Source organism: Lacerta agilis, chromosome Z (genome assembly GCF_009819535.1).
Source record: "Lacerta agilis isolate rLacAgi1 chromosome Z, rLacAgi1.pri, whole genome shotgun sequence".
Taxonomy (NCBI): Eukaryota; Metazoa; Chordata; class Lepidosauria; order Squamata; family Lacertidae; genus Lacerta; species Lacerta agilis.
In genome coordinates, this window is record NC_046331.1 from 21138659 (window position 1) to 21162924 (window position 24266).

The following is a 24266-nucleotide window of genomic DNA, read 5'->3' on the forward strand; positions in this document are numbered from 1 at the left end:
TTTATTTTTCTTGTCCCTTAACATCATCTTTTCTTTCTTGTTCTCCTTGGCTATGTTTGGAATACACAAATTATACTCCCCGCCCCCACCCCCACATGGCAAACTAGGTCTCCATCAACTGAGCTTCACTGATTTGTTTCGCCAAGTGAAAAGGGAGAACTGAAAACCAAGATACTGAAGGTTACATAACAGCTCTGTTCTAAAAGCAGAAATAAAAGGTTGATCAAGCTATTGTGAAACAGGCAATTATGTAATTGCCTTTGTGGGACACAAAGCCTTTTATGTCAAAGTCCTTGAAAGCAATGATGAGTTTAGGACATCAGATATTTGTCTGTGTCCAAGCTACACAGCTAAGGAGAAACAAGGTAGTCACTTTCTGGATGCTGAAAACTAATTAAAAATATGCCTATTGTTTATCTAGGGAGACAAATTAGGCTTTCAATGATTGGACATATTATGTTTTTTTGCTGGTCATGCAAAAAATCTGTGAGCATGAGATATATTGTGCCCATTCAACATTTGCTCTGTATTTTCCGCTATGATGCAACCTTTAACAAACTTGTTTAATGTAAGGTCTCGTATTTCAGCAAAAGCACAGAAGCTTTGCACACACTGATTCAACTTGAAACAAGATAGATTTCCCTGAACTTTACCTGTTGAACATTTGCCTGGAGCAAGTCTCCTAAACGTTCCACAAGTTCGGAGAAGGTGGGCCTCTCTGTCGGGACTCCGTGCCAGCAATCCAGCATGGTCTTGTAGCTACAAGAAAAGAGAATTGAGCTTTAAACATTAACAGTTCTTATTCACTTGTGATGTTATCTTTTCTCTTCCTGTCACCACCTGAAAGCTGGTACTGTATAAGGGGTTGTCCAGACTTTCTTTTGTGCCACGCTTTCAAGGTCTGTGTCTGAGCATATTTGTTGTTGTTGTTGTTGTTGTTGTTGTTCTGCTGCTTTCCCCACATTGCCGACCTGGGTGATGCTTTACTAGAGCAGACTGCCAAACATTCAAAAAGGAGTGGTACAGTGGTAATGGGAGACTTCAACTGCCCAAATATATTTTGGATGACAGGTCCAATGATATTACACTGGCTGTGGCAAAATTTCTTCCGGAAGTTAGAAGAAACAAAGATCATGCTAGAGAGATAACAAAATGACGGCCTCGGTTTCTCTCTCTTTTGTGGTTGGCTGTCTTAACTGTATTTTGTTCTGAAATTGTTCTATGGGTCTTTGGACCGCAATAAATATTTATTTATCTGTTGGAACTCAAATTCTGCCAAAAATGTAAAGTCCAACATATTCCTCAATTGCTTCAATTATAATTTCATTTCCTAGAAGGTGGAAGAAGCAACAAAGGGGAAATATATCTTGGATCTGGTCCTCACCAACAGGGAGGAACAGATCAACAAAGTTGGAAGTACAGGGAATCTTGGAAGGAAGTGATTGTTTCCTCTTGGGTTTCATGATACAGAGACAAAGGAAAGCTGAGTGTAGTCAGACACGCACTATGGACAATTTCAAAAAGCAAGTTATTACTGGGTGAGATACCATGATCAGAAATACTCAAGGAGAAAGGAGTCCAAGATGGATGCTAATTTCTTACAGGTGAAATACTGAAGACAATTCCAAGAAAGAAAAAGTGGGAGGCATCTAAAGAAACCAGTATAATTGCATAAGGAGCTCACAGATGAGCGGAGACTAGGTGTTGGGTGAAACAGCTGTTCAGAGTACATTACTCAGCCAGCAGCTCTGGAAGGCAAAAATCCACACAGTACTTGAAGAAGGAGAGGGTAAGGCAGTTGTGTATTGTTTTGTTTTGTACTTTTTTAAATAAAAAAACCAATAAAGCATTTAAAAATCAAAAAAGAAAAGAAAAGAAAGAAAGACATGCAAGATGAAATTACATTTCTGGAGTTGAATACTCTGGTGATCTCATCCTTGTCCCTTCCTTGAGGCGTCGACAGAAGTCCTCATCAATCTGCACACCTGGATATGGTGTCGCCCCTGTAGACACAAACACAGAGACACAGAGGCAGTTAATGTTCTGCCAGATGCCTTAAGCAGGATCTCCATCTCCTGCAAGAAGGATAACCCTTCTTTGATGCAACACCATCTAGCCCCCCTACAAAGAAATCAGAATGGATGCTAACTAAATAGCCAACATGGACCAATCTCCTTAGGAACAGATCGTGAAGAAAACTCAACAAACTGGTCATCTGGAAGCACCCTGAAACTGAAACTCCACTTATCATTATGGCTCAGAATTATTGATAGATAAATTATTTTTAAGCTGTCTAAGCTGGTTGCCATTACCAAATGTGGTGGCACTGAATTGCAGAAAAAGGAGCTAAGGTAAGGAGATCTGTAACCTACATACTATTATGTATAGAAAGGAAGGGCTCAAAAGTGGGACCGGACAATATCCCACTGTCCAGATGGATTTTCCCTGAAAATCTATGGCCTGTGACTAGGTAAAGAAATGTCATGAGATGGTTGCCTGCAGGTGATTCAGTTCCTCTTAATTAGTTATGCATAGATGCGAAGTCAATGCAGACATCCCCTTGCAGAGATCAAGCAAAACTATTGTGCGACTTCAGCTCATCAAAAGACTCACTCAAGAGCAAAAGTTTAAGGCAAGATAGGCTCAAACTCTTGTTTCATGAACGGCTGATGGGATAAAAAGAAATGTGAAATGTACTGGATAGAAAATGTCTAGAGAGACAAGCCACCTCAGCCCGCTGCTTGCACCTTGTTCTCTTTTGAAGACCCTGCAGGAGCCTTGCCTCCAGTAATGACAGCTGAACTAATATGACAAGGAAACCGAAAAGAACACAAATAAATCACCCTGACTAATACAACTGTCAGGGCAAAGAAAGTAAGTGTGCAATGGAGCTGAGCAGCTCTCTAACAGACCTTGATTTCCTCAGAGCGGGGTGGGGGTGAGGAAGTATATTCCATTTCAGAATTGCAAAAGTGTTGGGAAAAACACGACTCTCTTCAACTATGCTTCAGGTTTTATCTCCCTTTTTGTTTTTTACAGGATGCCCATAAAACTGCTGGCTTGAGACAGCCTGAAGGCAGAAAACGAAGGGAAACCAGGCTTCTTCCTCTTCATTCATTCATTCATTCTTGCATATGTACATTTTATTACATTTACATCCTGCCTTTCTTCAGCTTTGGAACTCAAGGAAGCCTAAATGTGGTTCTTAGTTTGTGTCCTCCATCCAGGCGCTGACCAAACCTTGACCTGCTTAGCCTCAGGTGCCTTAAGATACTATTTGACTATAAGCATCTACAGGACAAAAGAGCAAAAGAACGCACCACTGGATCAGGACGAGGAGGATACATCTAGCTCACCATACTGTTTCACACAGTGGTCCAACCCAGTGCTCCCAAAGCGACACCTGATCCTGAAGCTTACCTGTCTACTGCATGTGGAAAAAACATGCTTTTGGGATTTGGAACTAGACCAAATATCTGTGCTGTATGTAAAGGGTAAAGGGGACCCCCTGACCGTTAGGTCCAGTTGCAGATGACTCTGGGGTTGCGGCGTTCATCTCGCGTTACTGGCCCAGGGAGCCAGCGTACAGCTTCCGGGTCATGTGGCCAGCATGACTAAGCCGCTTCTAGCAAACCAGAGTAGCGCACGGAAACGCCGTATGTATGCTATATGTAGTTGTTGCTAATTCATACAATCCTTCTGACATGTCAGGAAGTGAACCTGAAGCAACCCCTTGGGCTGTCACTGCACACCTGATAAATCTTAAGTCCACCCCAAATCAAACAGCAACCAGGATTGCCCCAACCCTTTGATTACATTGCATTGTAAAATGTTAACCAACTACTTGCCAACTTTTCAAACAATTTATTGATCGCTTAAATGTATATTATAACTGCTTCTTCAAATGCTGGAGGGGCATTAAAATAACTTAGTGTTTCAGAAAACAACAGATAATGTTCTGTGTGTGAGTTCCCTGTTCAACAGCTTTCCCTGGAATCATGCCTCTTGAAAGCTCAAGTTATTATAAAAGTTAATAGAAGAATTAATTCCGCTCTAACTCTGTAAGCTTCCCAATTCCTTCATTTCCCAGAGGGCTGTGGGATGTAATGTTCCTTTCATAATCTGGCCTCCCTGAAGCCTGAAGAATCATTTGGAAGAACATGTAATCCGGTTTTAACATAGGAGATTTAAAGGAATCTGAATGGGAGTCCAAGTTTTGAAGAATCTCTGTACACTTTACATTCCATGCTCAATTTCCTGTTTTCGTCTATCTCTGGCCTGACAGCTTTCACTGGATGCTTGGGAGCAAAGTAAGTACGGTAATGCAGGAACAAGGAGGAATGAATGAGAACCCAGGCCAGAGAACAACTGTTCCTTAAAACTGTTTGGATAACCTGGGGGTTGTCGCTTCAGCCACGGTATGCAAAGAAGTGTTCCAATTGCTAAGGAGGCTTATATGAAAACAATGTTGACAGAAGTTGGGAAATACCTTTTGGGTGTATAAGAATATTTAAAATATGAATGTAATCAAACATAGAGGATATAAATAATATATCCTTAGGGTTTGGTGCTCCTTTGCACTTCCTCCTTTCCTCTTTTGACTACCTCCAACTCCACATTCCTTTTATCAGTTTTAATCATAGTTCCGTGTCACGTCTGCACTACTTAATAAATGCTGTGCCAAACCTTCAAATGGTCTTTATTTTGACTGCTTGAGGGGCAGCAGGCACAAAGCATAGTCTCAGAAAAAAAGTGATATGTCTGTGTAGAAGTGATGCCTTTTACTATCTGAATTTTTTATTTTAATATAGGCAGGTGCTGATAGAGCAACCCGTTGTCTCAATGGAGCAGTTAGGGTTGGCAGCAGGGATGCACAAATCCGTCATTTTTAACCCCCCCCCCATTACTCATTTTTCCAGGCTTAGATTCTGTTCTCCACATTTCCACATCTGTTTGTAATCTTTTTATATATATAAAAGAAGCCCCATGAAAATTCAGTGATTTTTCTCCTAATGTGCACATTTCTGTATGCAACTTTCCCTCATGCACATATTTTTGCTAAATATTTTCCCCCAGCAGTTTAGTTTTGTATGTAATTTTCACTATATGCATTTTAATGCACACTTTCATCATACAGTAATCGTCGTATGTAATCCGTTCCAGAGGATTGTTCAACTTCCGAAATGTTCGACAACCGAGACGTAATTGGCAGTTGACACATTCCTTTTAAAAAATGGAGAAACGCGCCTTGGAAGCCGTACGACTTCCAAGGCGCATTCTAAAACGGAAGAATTAACTGCTGGGTTGTTGGTGTTTGGGTTCTGAATTGTTCGGCTTCTGAAGTGTTTGACAACCGAGGTTCCACTGTATATGCATTTCGGTACACATTACTTGGCTAGATAACTGCATTGCAAAATTCAGAGTGTGACGATTGGCTGAGTTTTCATTGTGTATCACTTTGGAAACTGCAAATTAGGTAGGTTTGCCTTTAAGTGCAAATAGAATCAAATTTCTCCCTCATACAGAGAATAAACTTTCTTAAAATCAAAGCAATTCCTGCAACTTAAAGTGCCTGTTGGAGATAACTGTATCTGCACTGCATGTTATCTTTTTATTAAAGCTTGTATAATAAAATGTTTTGCCAGTTAACAATGGTGTGCCTGAATACATTTCCAGCGTAAATGTAAATCAGCTTCCTAAATTACATCTTTCACCTCCAGGCTATTTTGTTGGTCCCTTGTATATGTCCAAATCAGTGCTGTTGAGGTGTGATGTGTGCTGGCTGAGTCACCCAAATGGTATGTTTGGAGAAGGAGAGGGCTTCTATTTCTTCTAATGCCATGTTTTTGGAACATTAATTCAAAATCTTGTTTGCTGAGGATTCAGCAGATATTCAGTTCAACTAGGGCAGAAGCAGGAGCAGCCAATGTCCTATAAAATCCTGGCCACGCCCAGAAGTAGCCAAATCCTGTACCCAGATATTGCTGGACCTGTCATGTGTAGACTGTGTGAGCACACTAGAAAACTTTCCATTGTGCAGAAGTTCCACAACAGTTCAGCTGATGTGGAAAGCTTTCCATGAAGGTATGAAGTTCAGAAGTGTGAGATAACCAGTCTCAGATAACTAGCAGACTTAAGTCTAATTAATGCATGAAGGGGTTAAGACCATAGAGAAAGCTGTCCTTGCAGGTTTAGCTCACCTTGGGAGGGATTAGGTAATCAAGTCTTTGTTCCATTCCAGGCTACCTGAGAAGCTCAACATGTGAAGAGGTTTGAGCCATTTGCCCCTAGCTCAGACCACATGGCTCTCACAATCCATTATTGAGTTCCTATACCAATAGGAGCTTTCACGATTGGAACTAAATTAAGTTTTACTGCCTGTAATGCATTACTGAGAAAAGTGTGAAACCTTCTTTCCCTTCATGCACTGAAAAGAGAAGCACCAGTGTGCTAGATTTAATCTACAGTGATTTGTGTGGTCCACTCAATGTTCCATTGCTAGAGAAAAATAAATACACATTAATTATTTGGGACAATTTCTCAAGGTACTGTGTTGTATACTTTCTAAAGGAGAAAAGTGAAACATTGAAGATGTTCAGGAAGTACATCACCATGATAAGCAATATGTTTCCATGGAAGAGTACCTAACATGTCACACATATGTGTATTTGGCAGTATTGCCTGTGCCTATCAGAGCCATACTGAGGGTCCCTTGTGCCCTTGGCAAGGAGATGCAGTGGTGCCTCCAGCAAGAAGCTGTTGTGGCAGTTCCCTCCCCTGCAAAAATAAATAAATCACTTCACCCCAATAGTCACAGTAGAAATTACTACATTTTACATGACCCAAGTACTGAAAGCTTAAGGAATGAGGGACAGAAAGGAGGAAGGGTGAAAAAAACACATGCATTTGTGTTGGGTGTGAGAACAGGAAGCTTCTTCTACATTTGATCTTGCCACAACAGAGGTGGTGCATTTCCACACACATATACACCATACACTCTATAGTCTGAGATGCGATTTTGTACTCCCCCTGGGCTTGGGTCCCAGGCAGGGGCTGGTTTTCCAAACACTAGATACGCCTCTGATGTCTCTGTACCCAAAGAGAGTAGGTACAAGTTGGATTCCAGAGCAGAAGAGACTATTATGATTGACTATGCTCCTGGGAGCAAAGTATACAACATAATGGACATGAATAAAGGGAAAGTCAGCACAAGACATGTGGTTCATTGACTACTTTGCTTAGGTATTCCACAACCTCTGTGTGGTCTTGGTCATTTTCAGTTGAAATAATTAAACCATCCACAACGCCAAAACTTAATAAAATTATTCATTTTTGCACTTGGTGTACAAGCACCTGTCTGTGTGATGCTGTGTGTAACCCCAGCGGTATACAGAGCCGTCTCATCCATAGAGGCCGGTGGCGCGGCGCGCCAGGGCGCAGGGCACCCCAGGGGCGCCCCCGTGAGCCCGCCGGCATACCGGGCTCCCCCTCCCCAACCAGCCCCCGCCCCCATGGGCAGGCGGGCACTCGCGCGCGGGCGGGCTGTAAGCCGCCCGCCCTCGCCTCCCGGAGCCCCAGCTGGAGCTGCTGAAGCGGCGCGGGGCTTTGCGCGACCTTCCAGCACTCCAGCTGGGGCTCTGGGAAGTGAGGGCGGCCGGCTTGCAGCCCGCCCTCCCGCCGGTGCGCGAGCGTCCACCCGCCCCCCCATCCTCCGCCCGCCGGAGCGCGGGCGCCCGCTCCAACGCCACGCCTCTCATCCCCCGCTCGCTCGCCCCCCCTCCCGAGGGGCGGCCAGCGCGGGAGGGAGGCGGGCGCAGAGGCGGCAGGCTGGGGGCACCGAGGGATCGTTGCGCCAGGGCGGCCGATCCCTCTAAGACGGGCCTGGAGGTATAGTTTCTCATTCCATGCTGTAGCAGCTTGTTCTGAGCCACCAAGCCCCTTCTGAAATTTGCATACTAGATGTGCTTCCTTTGGTTTGATCAAACCTTTAGGCTGTTCCATATAAATCTCTTCTGAGATCTGGCCAAGCAAAAATGTGGTTTTAATGTTTCACCTCCATTTGTTTAGAAACTGTGATGCTCAAAAGCAGGCTAGCATACACCCCCCACCACCCTAATGCCATGTCTCAGACTTCTCCAGATGTTTTAGACTACAACTCCTATCAGGCAGTCTGGAAGTTGTAGCCTAAAACATTTGGAGGGCACCAAGTTGAGGGAAAGCTGAATATTGTAACTAAGTCTAAGCTGAGAAATAGAAACTGGCATTCTTTTCCAAGATCCACAGCCTGATGAAGCATTTGGACAAAAATAACTGCTTTGTTGTTATTCAGATTCTTTCTAATGGATCAGCCTGAATACTTGCAATTGTAGATTGTTATTCATGAAACTCTCTGCAGACTAATTTAGTTTTCCTCCTCTCTACTCAAAATGCCTCAGGTTTGTTCCACTGCATACTGGGATAAAGAAGCAACAATCCACATCCCTTTCCAAAAATGTAAGCGATTTGATCTAGGGATTAGCAAAATCTGTCAATTTCAGTTTCTCTCACTTTCTCATCTGTCCACTCTTCAGTTCTCCACATTTCCACACCTGTTTGTGAATTTTTAAATCAACAAGTTGCCATGAAAATTAAGCAGCATTTTAGTGTGAATTTCTCCTAATATACACCATTTTTGTATTCAATTTTGCCTAATACATTAATTTTTGCAAAGCAACATTTAGTGGCATCTACATTTTTATGCACACTTGATCTTAGTATATGCATGTTTGCACACATTACTTGGCAGGTGAACTGCATTGCAAAATTGAGAGAAGTGCAAATTTCAAGCGGGGTTGTGTTTTGGTTTGAGTATTGCACTGGCAAGCGTGAATGAGGTTGGTTTGCCATTAAATGAAAACCAAATCAAATTCTCTCCCCAGCTCATCCTTACTTTTGTCTTTCTAGAAAGCCTTACCCCTTAAAAATGCACAAGGGCATGAATGGAGAATGAATAATCATTCCAAACATTCTGCGGCTTGCATGAGTGGCACAGACGGGGGGGGGGGGGGAACCATCTCTTTCTCCTTCTGGCAAAAGAACATGCAAAGTCCGGCATAACTGCCTGCATTTCTGTGACAGTGGCTTCAGCCAATCTGTGGGCCCTGTGGGTGTTTTGTTTTTCAGATGGTCAGCATTTTGGAAATAATTCTTCTAGGATCAAATATCTGCTGCATTCATTCTCTCCCCCCTCCTTGTTGTGGGAGTTCTTATATTGCTAGTGGTGGGCAGATGAGCCATCTGGGGCAGGAGCCGCAGCAAGCAACGTTTTGAGCTGTGTGGTCTCTGAGTTGAACCCGCTCGGCCTGTGGGAAAATACCATTTGACAGGAAGGTTTTCTGCTCCATCAAATAGCTTTAATCCACAGAAGCCACGATTAAGAGTTTTCCATAAAGTCTCCTGGTTTGAACTGCTGCAAATGTCAATTCCAGCTTTGAAAGCATTTGTTGTGGGCCAAAATGTCTATCAGCCACATCAAGATCCATCTGAAATCAACCTCTGGCTTAATAAGAGTGTATAATCAACAATCAGCTTTTTTAAAAAGGGTTTCTGCTTCAAACCAGTTCAGAGATTGGCAAAGTTACTCACTGAGCCCTCACAGCCTGCCTCATGGAAGGTAGGAAAGCTGCATCATATCACCTCAGACCACTTATCCATCAAGCTCTGTATAGCATATTCTGACTGGCAGAAATTCTCCAGGGTCAGGAAGGGCTCTTGCCCATTAGCTGCTCACACTTCTGCTTATGCCCTGCCTAGAAAGCATGTGTCTGTGCTGTTTTCCCCTTGGCCCGCTCCTTTCCAAAGGAAAACTTGCTCTTTAGCAATAGATCGGAATAGATCCAGGAAAAACCCAAATGGCTGTTTGCTCCAACTGAGAGCAAAAGAGCTGTTTTCCACAGGAGAAATCAGCGGGATGAGAGGAAATGTGGATAAGCCCTAACCTGAACTATATGGGGCAAAGCATTGGTGCTGATCTTTAAGGCCATAAATGGCTTCAGCCCTGTACACCTGAAGGTGCATCTCCACCATCATTCAGCCTGGACACTGAGGTCCAGCTCTGAGGGCCTTCTCTGAGGGGTTCCCTCATTGAGAAAAGTGAGATTACAGAAAACCAGGCAGAGGGTCTTCTCGGTAGTGGCTCCCGCCCTGTGGAACACCCTCCCATCAATGTCAAGGAAATAAACAGCTATCTGACTTTTAGAAGAAATCTGAAGGCAGCCCTGCATAGGGATGTTTTTAATGTTTGATGTTTTATTATGCTTTCATATTTGTTGGAAGCTGCCCAGAGTAGCTGGGGACCCAGTCAGATGGACAGCATAAAAATAAATTGATGATGATCCCTTCTGAGACCCTACCCATAGAAATGTTTGGCTGCAGCAACTTTGACTTGTTACGGAGGTGCTCAGCTTAGCTTTCACTTTACACCTACATATCCCAGAGCACCGTGACTGCTAAATATTTGCTCTGTATGTGTGACTCTTCCAAGCAAGGGCTTGTGCACACCAGAGGACGTGAACAGTGCTGCATGCCAGCCATTTTCATGAACAGGAGGTGAGATTGTTCTCATGGCATATGGAGGTGTAAGCATTGCAGATAGATGCAAATTGCCTTGTTCTGCTATGGTTGTTGTTATTTAACAAATTTATAAACTGCTTCATGGTCTGAGGCCATCCAAGTAGTGTACAAGATTAAAAGGGAATTCAATAAAATCAATTTTTTTAAAAAAAATTAAAAGCACCCCAACACATCTATAGTTAATATTTCATTAATGAGTTGGTCACACCTCAGTGAAAACCTTCTTAAATAAAGCTGTCTTTATTTAAGCAGGTGCCTAAACTTCTATTTTCAGCTGGTGTCTAATTTCCAGATGGCTGGAATGGCAACCCTAAAACGTCTGGTTTCTAGGAGAAACCAAGCACATCTCTTAGGATATGTGGTACTCTCAGCACAGCTCCATCTAAGGGATTCTGTAACTGACTCCTTTTGAATATAGCCACCACAAGCATGCTGCCCTTCAGTAGTCCCGACAAGTACAAGAACAGCTTTGTAAGAGAGTACCTCAGCACCTACTGGTAATATAGACAACCATCATTAGCACTGAAAAAGAATTAGGAACCCTTCATGCAGATTTGCACACAGAACTCCAATAGTAACTCAATGATATTAAATCATGCCTAATTTGTTATTAACAATTATCCTACACTCATTCTTCATCTGAAATGTATTTTGCACAGCATTCAGTCCATTTAAAATAAAATACAATAAGAGTAAGCACAACCTTACCTAGAGAAAATATTTCCCACAGCAACACACCAAAAGACCAAACATCACTCTGAGTGGTGTAAATTTTGTCAAAAATAGCTTCTGGAGCCATCCATTTCAGAGGAAGTCTCGCCTACAAAATTAAGAAAGCAAAAGGAGACTAGTATTAACAATATTTATATTTGTGTGTAAACAATATTTATATTACATGTGTATGTGTGGTTGTAAATGTATAAATGCGTATATGTGGCTGTAAATGTGAGATGGCATTCAATTTCGTTGTACTATGTACAATGACAATAAAGTATCTATCTATCTACCTTGTCCAGACAGAGTTGGATTTAGGGGAGCAAGAACAGTTTGGTCATACTGGGTGTGGAACCTAAAGGGTGCCACAGGGGGCGCTGCAACTATGATATAGAATGGAAGGCAAGAGATGGGGGGATTTTGGCGTTGTGGTGAAATTTGAGACTTCAAGATCCACCACTGGTCCAGATGCAGGGAAGTAATAGTGCCACTCTATTCTGCATTGGTCAGACTCCACTGGGAGTGCTGTGTTTAGTTCTAGTTTAAGAAGAATGTTGACGAGTTGGAAAGTGCAGAGGAGGGCGATCAAAATTATAAGGGTATGGAAACCTCATGAGGAACAGTCGAGGGACTTGGGTATGTTTAGGCTGGAGAAGAGAAGATTGAGAGGTGATAGGACAGCCATCTTCAAATATCTGAAGGGCTGTAACATGGAAGATAGAACAAGCTTGTTTTCTGCTGCTCCAGAGGGTAGGACCTGAACCATTGGATTCAAGTCCAAGGAGGGAGATTCTGACTAAACATTAGGAAGAACTTTCTGACAGCGCTTCTTGACAGTGGAATGGACTTCTTTGGAAGGTGGTGGACTCTCCTTTGATGGAGGTTTTAAAGCAGAGGTTGGATGGCCATCTATCAGGGATTCTTTAGTTGTGATTCCTGTGAGAGCTGAACTAGGTGACCCTTGGAGTCCCTTCCAACTCTACAGTTCTAGGATTCTATTATTTATCAACCTGTATATACCCATATCCTATCCCATTGACTTATTTGTTTCAGTCTGCTTAAAAGGGAGGACCACACATGATTCTGCATGCCGACAAGACTTACGTCGCCTTTCCGCACATAGTCGGGATCTTTGTAAATATCTCTGGCCAATCCAAAGTCACAGATCTTCACCACATTGTTTTCAGACAGCAGGATGTTCCTGGCTGCCAGATCCCTGTGAATGCACTGGAGGAAAGGACAAATGAAATAAGAAAATATTTTTTAAAATTTATTTTATTTTATTTATTGTTTTATACCCTCATTGCAAGAGCTGAGCTTCAACAACTTATTGAAATATTAGAGGGCAATTTTTTTAAAATAAAAAAGTTTGCAAATAATGAAGCAAGTCACTGGAGAATGGAATCAGAACCAAAAATATTTTCGGATCCCTCAAGATCAGATGTGCTTTCCTTTTAAATTTTTTATTCAGAACCGCTATTGCTAAAATATACCAATATGCAACATTACTCCTAAGACACACATTCCTCAGATATTTATACTTTCTTTACATCTTATACATTACTATATGCTCAACTTCTACTTTGAATCCTAACATATACATACAGCCATACCTCTGGTTGTGAACAGGATCCGTTCCGGAGCCCCGTTCACAACATGAGCAGCGCGCAACCTGAAGCGCTGTGTCTGTGCATGTGCGTGATGCAATTTGGCACTTCTGCGCATGCGCAAAGCGCCAAACCTGTAAGGAACCCGTTCCGGTACTTCCAGGTTCAGAGTGTTCGTAACCCGTGACGAACGCAACACACAGCGTTCATATCTAGAGGTATGACTGTATATCAAAATAACATATAATCTTTTCTTCAAACCCATATTTTTCAGATAAACTGATCTGCCATAACTCAACTGTTCATATCTTTCTACCATACATAGAAAGGGCCTGTCAATCTGTTTATTTACACCTGATTTCATACCTTGTGCAATAATACTGCCTTCTATTAATAATTACGCATTCAGCTGCTTTGCCTCTGTTAAATGGAGAATGTTGGGCTAGATGGACCTCAGTTGGATTAGTTGGATCTTGTTCTGATTCAGCAAGGAAGATCCTACAACAACTTTGATTACATTTCCATAAACATGTGAAAGTGATTCTTGCATTAGTGAGGACATAAAAGACTGGGGTATGCTTATCAACTGATCCACGGTTATTAATAAAGATCCTATGGGATAAACCCACCCCCTTCTCACTCAATGTTTTTAAGAGCAAAGGGGTTTTAAGCAGGACTTACTTTCCTGGAGGCCAAGAACTCCATGCCTTTGGCGACCTGGAAGCTGTAGCAAATCAAGTCCTCCAAGGTCAGGGGGCGCTTGTAGAGATCTTCAACATCTAAGAGAGACCAAGGAACAATCTGAGTAATGCACAAGACATCACAGGGTCAAGCCATGGATTCAGAGCAGTAGAGGGAATTGCTCTCAGGATTAGTCCTAGCCAGAAGCACTCCCACAAGAGGAGCCCACTGTGGCAATACCTCTCCAGCCAAAGGACTCCTGCTTGGAAGTACTTGTGCAATCAGGGTCTCCCTTGCTCAGCTAGAATCAATGATTCCTAAAACAGGCTGAGTCCCTCTACAGCAGGCATGCCCAACCTGCGGCCCTCCAGATGTTTTGGCCTACAACTCCCATGATCCCTAGCTAACATGACCAGTGGTAAGGGATGATGGGAATTGTAGGCCAAAACATCTGGAGGGCCGCAGGTTGGGCATGCCTGCTCTACAGGAAGAGGCTCCCATTATCAGGTGTGAATATCACAACTGCAATAGTGACAAAACTCCCATTAAAGTTCAGTCTGAGGATAACAAGTGCTGAAGCAACAGCTGAGCTTTGCTGTTAAGGAGCTGTCCAGGGTACCATTGAAGACTTAAGTCTCTACTACAGAGGCTGTGGCTCCAAACACATCCTAAGATACACGAAGGAGCTCTAGAAGCATCCGCAACAGAAAGCTTCAATCCTGACATTTGGTGGTAGAGGATCCATGATTGGCACAGCAGCTCCTTTTTATGAAAAATGTCAAAGTAGCAGAGGGTGGTTATCAAACTAGAGATGTGGAGGCCTGGAAAAAAACTGGAAAAATGCGGGGGGGGACAGTTTCCCCCCATTTTTTTCCTGAAGCCTTTTTTGTTTTTTCCTGAAAAATTGAAAAAATTGAAAAAATAAAAATAGATTATGGAATGTTTTATTTTAACATGATGAATAAAATATTTTAAGATAAGGGGTTCAAATATTTTATAAATCATTTCTAAAAAAATATGTATAGTATCAGATTCTTCTAATTTCTGTGAGGACAAGCAAGTCCTAGGTTACAAACTGAACTCTCCAATGCAAGAACAAGATACGTTTCTTCCTTTAGGAGGTGCTGTTGTCACCAGAAAAGAAAAAGGTTTCAGTTTTGTTTTTGCATGCGTGTGGTATGCATTGGTTCTGTTCCTCTTCACTAGGCCTCAAAGCACTGGAAGAAAATACAGAGCAACAAAAAGGGCCTGAAAATATATACTTAATTACAGCTCAGAAAATGATTCTGATTAAATTTCATGCCCATTCATTGAAACTTAGTCCCACTTCCTTCTTCAGTTCTTTTTATGAGAATGTTTTTTTTAAAAAATAATGTGGAGAGGAAATATGAATAATTGCTACTTCTGGATTTTTAAAAAATTGTTTTGTGGATTTTTTTTTGTTCCACATAAACTAGTAAACAATTCAGCAGATTGTTGCTCCATTTGTTACAAATACAAATAAATATTATTTTAAAAGTAAATTCTGTTTGTAATAATTGTTTGGATACACTATATTTTTAATATGCTAGTTGTGATAATTTTATCCCATTAAAATTGTCCATTGTTATATTTTATGTTTCTAAAGTAACAGAATGACTTTCAATCTGGAAAAGAAAAAAGAAGTGCTAATGTAGCATTTTTTTCATTTTTTCCAAAAAAATTCGTTTCCCCCCGAAAAACCCCAGAGAAAAACAGGTTTTTTTCCCCCAAGCTTCAAAATTTCTGGAAATTTTACATCTCTATACCAAACCTGAGCTCCTTGGAGAAAAAGGTGGGTTATAAATGGAAGAAACAATCAGATAAATAAGCAATATGTTTACCTTCCTCCTCTTCTTCTGAGTCTGTGTAACTCTTGTCTTCAATGAATCCTGAGCTTGCAGAGCTTCCTGTGCTTGCCACGCTCTCCAGGCGCCTCTTGATCAGTTCTGTTAAATCACTGATGTATGCTTCCAGCTCTTTCTCTGCAGGGTCTGGATTTTCCTGAGGCTGAAGGAAAGAAAGACCCAAAGAAGCTATTTTCTTCCCTTTCTTCTCCATTCCCAGCAGTCATCAAACCCTAATGTATAGCTGGATCAATACATGTTCCTGCCATTTTGCAGCTCATAGTTAAACTATGCAGCTGGCTTCCACAGGAGGCAATGATAGCAATAGGTGGATTTAAAAGAGGATTGGACAAATGCATGCAGGAGGTTAATACTCCTGGTGACTACCAGCCACTATGGCTATGCTCTTCCTCTACAGCTGGGAGGCAGCAATGCTTCTGAACACCAGCTGGTGGATACTACAAGATAGGAGAACACTCTTGTGCTCGAATCTTGCTTGCCGGCTTCCCATTGGGACATTGGGTTTGGGTCCTGTTTGCAGGTTTCCCATAACTATCTGGTTGGCCACTGTGAGAACAGGTTGCTGGACTAGATGAGTCACTGATCTGATCCAGCAAGCTTTTCATTGGTTCTTATGCCTGAGGCGGTTTCACGGGGCGGGGCTTGAGCAACACACCATTCATGGGCCCATTCCCTCCATGAGTCTACCTCCTCACTGAAGCCAGTCCAGGGGGCCCTTGCCAGTGGCCCTCTGCTGGGTGTGGGGCCTCAAATTGGGCTTTGACACCAGTCCTGTTGAGGTGGAACAGTAAATAGCAACCCATCCCACAGTCAAAGTGATTCAAGGCTGGTTATGTTCTTTCCCCCTGGAAAAATAATCATAACTAAGCATCAATAATAAATTTAATCAGCTAGCGATCTCATCCCCTTTCATGACTGTAAGGTTTTTCAGTGGTTGCCCATGAGAAATCAGCCAAACTCAGAACTTCTAAACACTAAGTTCTTTATTGTGCAGATATTTACAGTGGAGCTAAAATAAAGACGTCCAGCTCATCCCTCTGCAGAGTCCGGGAATGTCCGTTTCTGGTTCTTTGTCCAGCATAAAAGGCGCGGGATCCTAAACCCCCGCCTTCCCCTTCTATGCCCTTCCTTTCTTGCCAAACGGGGCGAAGGAAAGGGTTCCTCTCCCCGTCTTCCCACTTGGTGCTGAGGCTCTCCATCCCTGCCACAGCCCCTGCTCCGATTTCCTGCCTCCATCTCCTCCCCCCCCCCACTGGAAGAGCGATTGCTTCCTCCACTCGAAGAGGACTACGAACTGCTCAGAGGGGATGGGGGTTCCCTGTACTGCAGACGCCCCGGGATTGCTTCCCGCTGCGGTGAGGGGGGCTTCCTGACAATGACACTCAATTTCTTCAGTGAGTTGGTGCTCTCTGTCTAATGGTACAGTGAGACCCTAAAAAGAAAAGAAAACTACCCTCAAAATCTCCAGTAAAATGCCTGCTTCCACCTTACCAACAATCATCTGACCACAAAATGACAAACAAGGTCATTTATTGATCTTTATGCCCTTACTGGGCAAAAGAGGGAAAACCGATCTTTCAGGCAGTCTAGTCCAGAGTAGTTTGTGGTTCTATATGTAAGTAACAAGACTTCAGAATTGGTCTGGTGTCTAATAGACAGCCAGAGATTTCTTTCAATGTGTGGTAATGCTTATGGAAAGAAGATCACCAATGCTTTCTATGCACAAATGTGAGATCACTTCAAGATAATCATAAATATGTCGCCCTCTCCCCTAAACTAACAATAATAAAGAACCCCATAACCCACTGTTATCTTTCCAGCACACTGGACTCGATTTCCTAGAGCAGCGATGGGGAACCTGTAGTTATACAAATGCTGCTGGACACTAGCAGCCATCAATCCCTGACCATGCTAGCTGAGTCTGATGGGAGCTGGAGTCCAATGACACCTGGAAGACCATAGGTGCCCCATCCTTTCTTTCTGCTCTTCAGAAATGGGAGTTTCTGTGTGTTTAGAACCATTTTTTAAAGTGAATGGTTATTTAGTGTGCAGTTCTTTTTCATAAATATGGTTTGATTTAGAGCATAAATGCCATCCCATGGAGGGGAAAACAACCATGGAGACATGTGGCTCAACACTTCCCTTTGTTCTGCACGTTCTAGTCACAGGTCTGGGTTTTCCATGTCTGTGTCTAAGTGTGTTTCTTTTTGTCCTAGTGCTTTCCCTGTGAAAACCCATGTTTTACTGCTGAACAGGAGCAAACAGCAATCTGGTTTTCTGAGGATTGCTATTTACAGTGGTACCGTTGGTTACGAACTTAATTCGTTCTGGAGGTCCATTCCTGTAACCCGAGGTACCACTGATTCAGCAGTAAAACACAGGTTTTCCTGGTGAAAATGCCAGTACCAAGAAATAAAACCCTGCTCAGAAGCAGACCTGGAAGGCTTGGACCTGAGTTTAGAAAGTGCAGCGCAAATCTCATGCACCCCCTAGTAGATAATGCTGTGATGGAATTTGAACAACACACCCAAAAGAATATACATAGCTGATGCCATCTTAGGTGCTTGCAGGGGAACAAATATTAAAGACAGGCTCAGAATTTTATAAGCACTCACAGTGGTTCTTCACTCATGATGAGCTTTGCTACTCATGGGACAAACATACATCCCTTCAGTTTAACCGTTTCTGAGGTGGGCTGCCTATCTGTTCGTTTCATTAAGTGGCACCTGTACATTGTTTTATGTACACACTGAAAGTTCACCTTATACCCCCTCCCCCCAAAAAACATTCAAAACATTTAAGGCACACTTGCTCTGCAGAAGAAATGGATACTAGTCTTTAGGTGTCTACCGAAGGCATTCAAGTTGAACCACCCAGAAAACCTGCAGAGTCAGCTTTTAAAAACTACCTTATAGTGAATCAGACCATTGGTCTATCTAGCTCAGTACTATCTATGTAGCTCTCTAGGGTTTCAAAAAGGGATCCTTTCAAGGTCTATCTGGAGAAGCCAGGGATTTAACCTGGGTCCTCCTGCATTCAGATCACATACTCTACCAGTGAGTTGCCTTTACATTCTGAAAAGACACAACCAGCCTTCCCCTCATTTTTTTCAGACTTCCCCAGGAGAGAAAAACTTAAGCAGAGCTGCAATCAGGCTGCAGCTGCTGCTTGGACACTGTAATCCTATGCACAGATACTTGGGAGAAAGTACCATTGAATTCAATGGTTCTTACTCCAGGAAAACATGCAGAGGATGCAGCTTCGGAATGCCATGCCTGTCTCCACCCAACCATTCCTAGGGCCTGTTTCTCCTCAGTTTTCCTTCTTTCACCTGGTGTCAGGAAGAGGGCAAAACAGAATTTATCTGGGCTTTTGGTAGGAAACAAACAAATGCCCCTTTAAAGGACAACCAATTTCATATGCCTCAGAGGTCAGATATTCATCTTACCTTGCATGCGATGAAGTCTCCTCGTTTTCCTCGTAGGTAATTAGACAGATTTCCATACTTGCAGTATTCTACAATGACCATCAAAGGACCTGCAAAAATGATCAAAGAAAAGTTTCTAACATGACCACATATAAAGGATGTAGGAATCGTCACGTTTAAGAGAACATCCCTGTTGGATACCTAATGGAAAATGAGATGTGGATAAAAGAACTACAGATTCAGGGACAAATGGTGATATGGTGCAAGGAAGTTACCAGGATCTAAGTCAGGGTATGGAATCTTTTTCAGACCAAGGCCCACATCAAGAAATGCCCAAAACTCTTCAGGCCACGTAGAAAGAAGATGGGGAGAAGAGGTAAGATGGGGGGGGGATATGGCAAGCCTTTCTTGTTTATGCTGCCTGCCTCACACCAGGAATTGTTCCCAACTTCTTGTTGGTTTTTTTGGGAGGGGAGCAGAGCCCAGTTTCATTATATTTTTCCTGCTGCCTGCCCCAAGGATTGCTCCTAAGTTCTTGAGCATGGGGGGGGGAGCATAGTGCAGAGGCATAATCATCATTATTAGCACCATAATTAGCATCATAAGCATCATATAAGCATCAGCTTATATTTCTGATGATTTTCTTTTTCTGATCTTTTGGAGGCGGAAGCCATTTTTGTGTTAGCAAATTGGTGTGGAAATGGTATGAACTGAACTGATGGCTGGAAACATGAGAAAACTGAGTGAACACAAAATGGACAGAGTCACCCATCCCTATAAACCCCCAATAAAAACACGGATTGTCCCTGTGATTACGTGCCTTTCCATCTCTCTGACTCTCTTTATGCAATCACGATAGAATTTTGTTTGCATTCTTTCATCTAGCTTGACCTCCATGCATTTTGTTGTTGTACATCTGGATGTGAAACTCCAGGAATGGAAGCATGTCAAAAACAATTGCTTTTGAATCACGCCCATCTGCCAGCTTGTCTCTTCTGTATTTGAGGAGCCAACTAAGTATTGTTTAGTTTGCTATAATTGCTGTTGGTGTTCCAAGACGCGGGACAATATTTTAAGCAATTCCCTTTGTATTATAGTGAGAATCAGACAGCATCATTTTGAAGCCATCAGCTTGTACTCTGTGGCTGATGCATAAAAATAATAGCAAGAAAAATACCTCAGAAATGCCAGAAAATATGAATAAATGGGGTTAGACCACATGGAACGAGCCATTAATAGCCATCTCTCAAGCAATCAGCCTTTCAATGTCTAGAAGCCTTCTCCAACTCATAAGAGCTAGAATTACATATTTGAATACTCAGAAAGCTGAATGCTTGAGTTTGCTACAGCTAGCTTGTAAAAGGGACACCAAGAGCATTTTCATGACCTAGTAAACTATTCTGCGGGGGGGGGGGGTTTGAGCGAATCCAGTGGTACTCTCAAAACTTCAAGAATGTCGGTGAACTCTGGGCCCTTCAAAGTAAGTTTCCTTCAATTCATGTGTAAACTCTCTCTCTCTCTCTCTCTCTCTCTCTCTCTCTCTCTCTCTCTCTCTCACACACACACACACACACACACACACACACACGTTTGCCCTGCCCACAAAGTTTTTGTAAAGTTTCCAACTTCCTCAGTGAGTATTGGCAGAAATTGGTCAGTGGGTGGACTAGGAGTAAATCATGGTGGGTCAGAGGTGGGGCTTAGTGATTTTTAGCAGAATAGGGATCTGTTGGTCAGGTCTGGTGGATCAGGATGTAAGGTTAATGGGGGGGTGTAAGAAGTGCTACACACGTTGTGCAGAATGAGGTGGTAGAATTACTGGCTGTACCACTTCAGGCTGTGGATTGCACTTTTGAACTCCTTCCCCCCCAAACCACCCCCCTTTTCCTATTGATGGAAAACAAGCACCTCAGAAAGATATATTTAACATAACTGCCTCCCTGATTTGCTCACTTATTATATGCAGGGTGCCATATATGTGAGAAGATAGCCCCAAAGCATGACCTGCTCTGCACTCTAAAGCAATACACTTCAGAATTCTGCCACATCATTCTGGGTAATATTTAGAATTTGCATCTATGGAGAAGTTTGCTTTTTGGCCATGTTATGGATCAGATCACTTGTGATGTGAGTTGTTTTTCCCTTACAGAAACAGATCTGAGTAAAAGAAACAGATTGAAGTGGCTCACCTCCTGGCTTGGTGCAGGCACCCAACAGGTTGACGACATTCAGGTGGTGTCCAATATGAATGAGGATCTTCAGTTCAGACATCAAAGCCTTGCGCTCGTTGGTCGTTGAGCACTCTGCTTGAGATAAACAGGACAGAGCCATCTTGACACAACAGGATATTGTCAACGTGGGTGGAAAATCCTGTTTATACTCAAAACGGAAGCAAAACACCACCAACCACCATAGTGGAAAGGAAATGAACAAAGCCCTCCCAGGTTGCTTTGTGTGTGTGTGAGTGTCTTGTTATTTATTCTCATTAGATTAGAATGCCTTCCACCCAAACGTCCTGCCTTGGCCCTTACAACACCAAGTCCTCAGAGTTACTTCTCTGTTATCTGTGGAGTTGGGGTGTTGGTGGGGGGAGTTAACTGCCCTGCAGGAACTCTTCCTCTCCACATTTCCTGCCAGAGGTTGAAAGAGCTACAGCTGATGAAATGTCTCTGTGCTGCCAGTTACACGGAGAAGGGTGGCTTTTGAAGTTCTAAGAACATCTTCCCCAGTTGGGTGCTCTTCAGATGTTTTGGGCTGTACCTCCCACCATCCCCAGTCAGCACAAATGCTCCTGGGAGGGGAAGTCCAATACGTGGAGCTATTCTTCTTGTTGTTGTTATCTCAGTTTATTACTCACCATTCAGTATAAGGTCCCAGAGCAGTTTTCAGTCATTTAAAATACAATATTAAGTAACAGTGTAAAACAAATTACAGTCACAAGACTAGGGTAGGGCCTAGTGGGCACCAGGTTGGAACTGGAGGACACCAGTTAGAGAAGTTTTTCTAATATAGTGTATGCTAATAGCCTGGCAGCACAAAGTATCATCACAAAACCACTCAGCATCTAGCAAAAGACCCAAGTGGACTTTTAGGAAAGCTTTGTGGACCCACAAGAATCCAGTGCCTTTCCCAGAGATATTTCCTGCACAATTCACATGGATGGTGAATTGCAATATGACATTTTCCCACCTATGCTCCTCTGTGGGAACTGCCTCAAAAGCAGTTTGTTGTCAGAAATAACCCTTGAAGGAGACCTGAAAATGATGTGCAGTACAGTGCAAAGGTGCCTATCCAGATAGCCTTGGGAGGAAGTTCAACATTTAAAGGGGTTGGGTGCCCAGGAGAGGAGGCAGAAGATTGTGATGGTTGAGCTAGAGCAGCATTCTACAACTTGGTGCCCTCCCCCCCCAGTCTTTTTGCACTACAACTACCATCAGTCCCGGTCAGCATGGCCAATGGTCAGGGATAATGGGAGTTGTAGTCCAGGAACACCTGGACACCCACAGATTGGGGAAAACTATACCAAAGTGTCAGGGGAGATTCTAAAGCAAAAGAGGCACAGAACTAACACCAGAACTAGTGGATAGGGAATGAAAGAATAAATAATTTGCAAAATTAGGCAAATGCACAGTTCCAAAAATATTTAAAAGTGCAACTAAAATATTTTTTATAATGCATAAGCTGACAGATGATTTGTTTGTTCATCAAGTTTCTGATATGTAAACGTAATTAGGTTAAGAAACACATTCCATTCTTTTAAACATGGCAAGCCTATTGCCCTTAATTTGCTCTCTTGGCACCACTCACTTTTCAGGCCCCTGAACTTCTCTCCACCCCCAAGGGCTGGGATCAAGGGTTTATATCCCGTTTAAGACAATCAAATTCTATGTTCTATGATCTCCTTCCCCCACAACCTACTTTCTAATGGAGGCTGTCACTCCATTTATGCTAGGAATTCAAGGCTGCATCGATGGCTGAGCGTAGAGTCCACTTGTTATTCCCTCTGTGTAGACAGCCACTGTGCAGCTCACAAATTGTTCCCATGCAGTAAGTCCACATTGTCTGTAGCCACTGACTTTCAGACCAGAGGTAGGAAAGCTTACAACAAAGGTGGTGGGGCTGTGCTGTCCAACTTGCTCAGTATTGTCAACACTGACTAGCAGTGGCTATTTCAGGTTTCAGACCAGGAATCTCTTCCCAGCCCTACCTGGAGATGTCAGGGATTGAACCTGGGACCTGGGAGTGTAAGTAAATAATGCCTGGGTCGTGCGTATGGGGCACACCCCCAAAGGGACGTGGAGGGAGCTGCTCTCTGCCCCAGGTCAGTCTTGACCCAGGGAAGGCAGAGCCTCGGCTGGGTGCTTTATAGCTGCTCTCCTTCCTAACCTGGGGAAGGAGGAGTTGTGGCTGGGTGTGCTGGGCACCACAGCTGCTCTCTGCTTCTGGCTCAGGACTGACCCTGGGAAGAGGGAGCTGCAGCTGGGTCCGCCAGCGAGAGCAGGACATGCAGAGGGTGATCTTCACCCTCCGTGCTCTCCAGCCCCAGCCACTGGCAGGGTGCAAGGGGGATCTTGGGAGGGCGCCTGGTTCGTGCCCCTCCCAGATTGTGTGCCCAGCCCATGCTGTGCTGCTGCCTGGGACCTTTTACATGCAAATCTGATGCTCTGCCAATGAACTGCAGCCCTTCCTCAAGTAGCTCTGGATCAGATCTGTAGGCAAAAGGAATGGAAGAGTACCTAAGGTGCACATTTTATTTTAATTTTTTTGTTCTAGTCAAACTCATTTTGAATGAATTACTTTCTATCTCTCTCTTGTGCACCTTGAGGTCTCCTCCCTTCCTTCTTACATCTGATGTCTTCCCACTTTTGTTCATGAAACAGCTCTGGAGCCAGAGAGTTGTATCCAATCTGTGCAGGCAGGGGACAGCTGGGCACATTTGCCCTGGGCCTCAGAGGGCTAAGCTGGTTTGGGGAGGGGACACCAGGGACTGGCTGCTTTTCTGTTTGATTTTATTTTAACAAGACCCTCACCCCAGGCCTCAGACAAGCTCTGCAATGTAGCACTAAGTTGAAGTCACTCAGCAGTAATAATTCCACTGGTGCATATGTCACACAAGAGAATGCACAAGCAGGTTGCTGATATCTTTGTTGCACATCTGTGAAAAAGGAGCTTCTTCTAGTGCTGCTCTTGCATTGGATTCCTCTTTTGCGCAACATAAAAACAAGCAAGGTTTGGACACAGTCCAGAGATATTGAGGTGAGGGTGGGCCTAACTGTACAATCCGTTAAGGACAGCCAGAACCAAAATATATAGAATTTAATATATTTAAAGTCATTTCAT

At 43.2% G+C, this 24266-nt stretch overlaps 1 protein-coding gene across 2 annotated transcripts in view; it reads right to left on the minus strand.

The window, feature by feature from the left end:
• Positions 1-24266, minus strand: part of LOC117039832 (vascular endothelial growth factor receptor kdr-like) — a 190464-nt gene that overhangs the window by 21130 nt on the left and 145068 nt on the right. The window contains exons 19-26 of one of the 2 annotated variants that reach the window (XM_033137080.1): positions 21116-21232; positions 18948-19036; positions 15476-15641; positions 13614-13711; positions 12430-12552; positions 11320-11431; positions 1904-2003; positions 654-759 (exon numbers count right to left, since the gene is read on the minus strand). In XM_033137080.1, the coding sequence (XP_032992971.1) occupies positions 654-759; positions 1904-2003; positions 11320-11431; positions 12430-12552; positions 13614-13711; positions 15476-15641; positions 18948-19036; positions 21116-21232 (911 nt within the window). The remainder of the gene's footprint in view (positions 1-653; positions 760-1903; positions 2004-11319; positions 11432-12429; positions 12553-13613; positions 13712-15475; positions 15642-18947; positions 19037-21115; positions 21233-24266) is intronic. The other variant, XM_033137079.1, reaches the window with a different exon arrangement.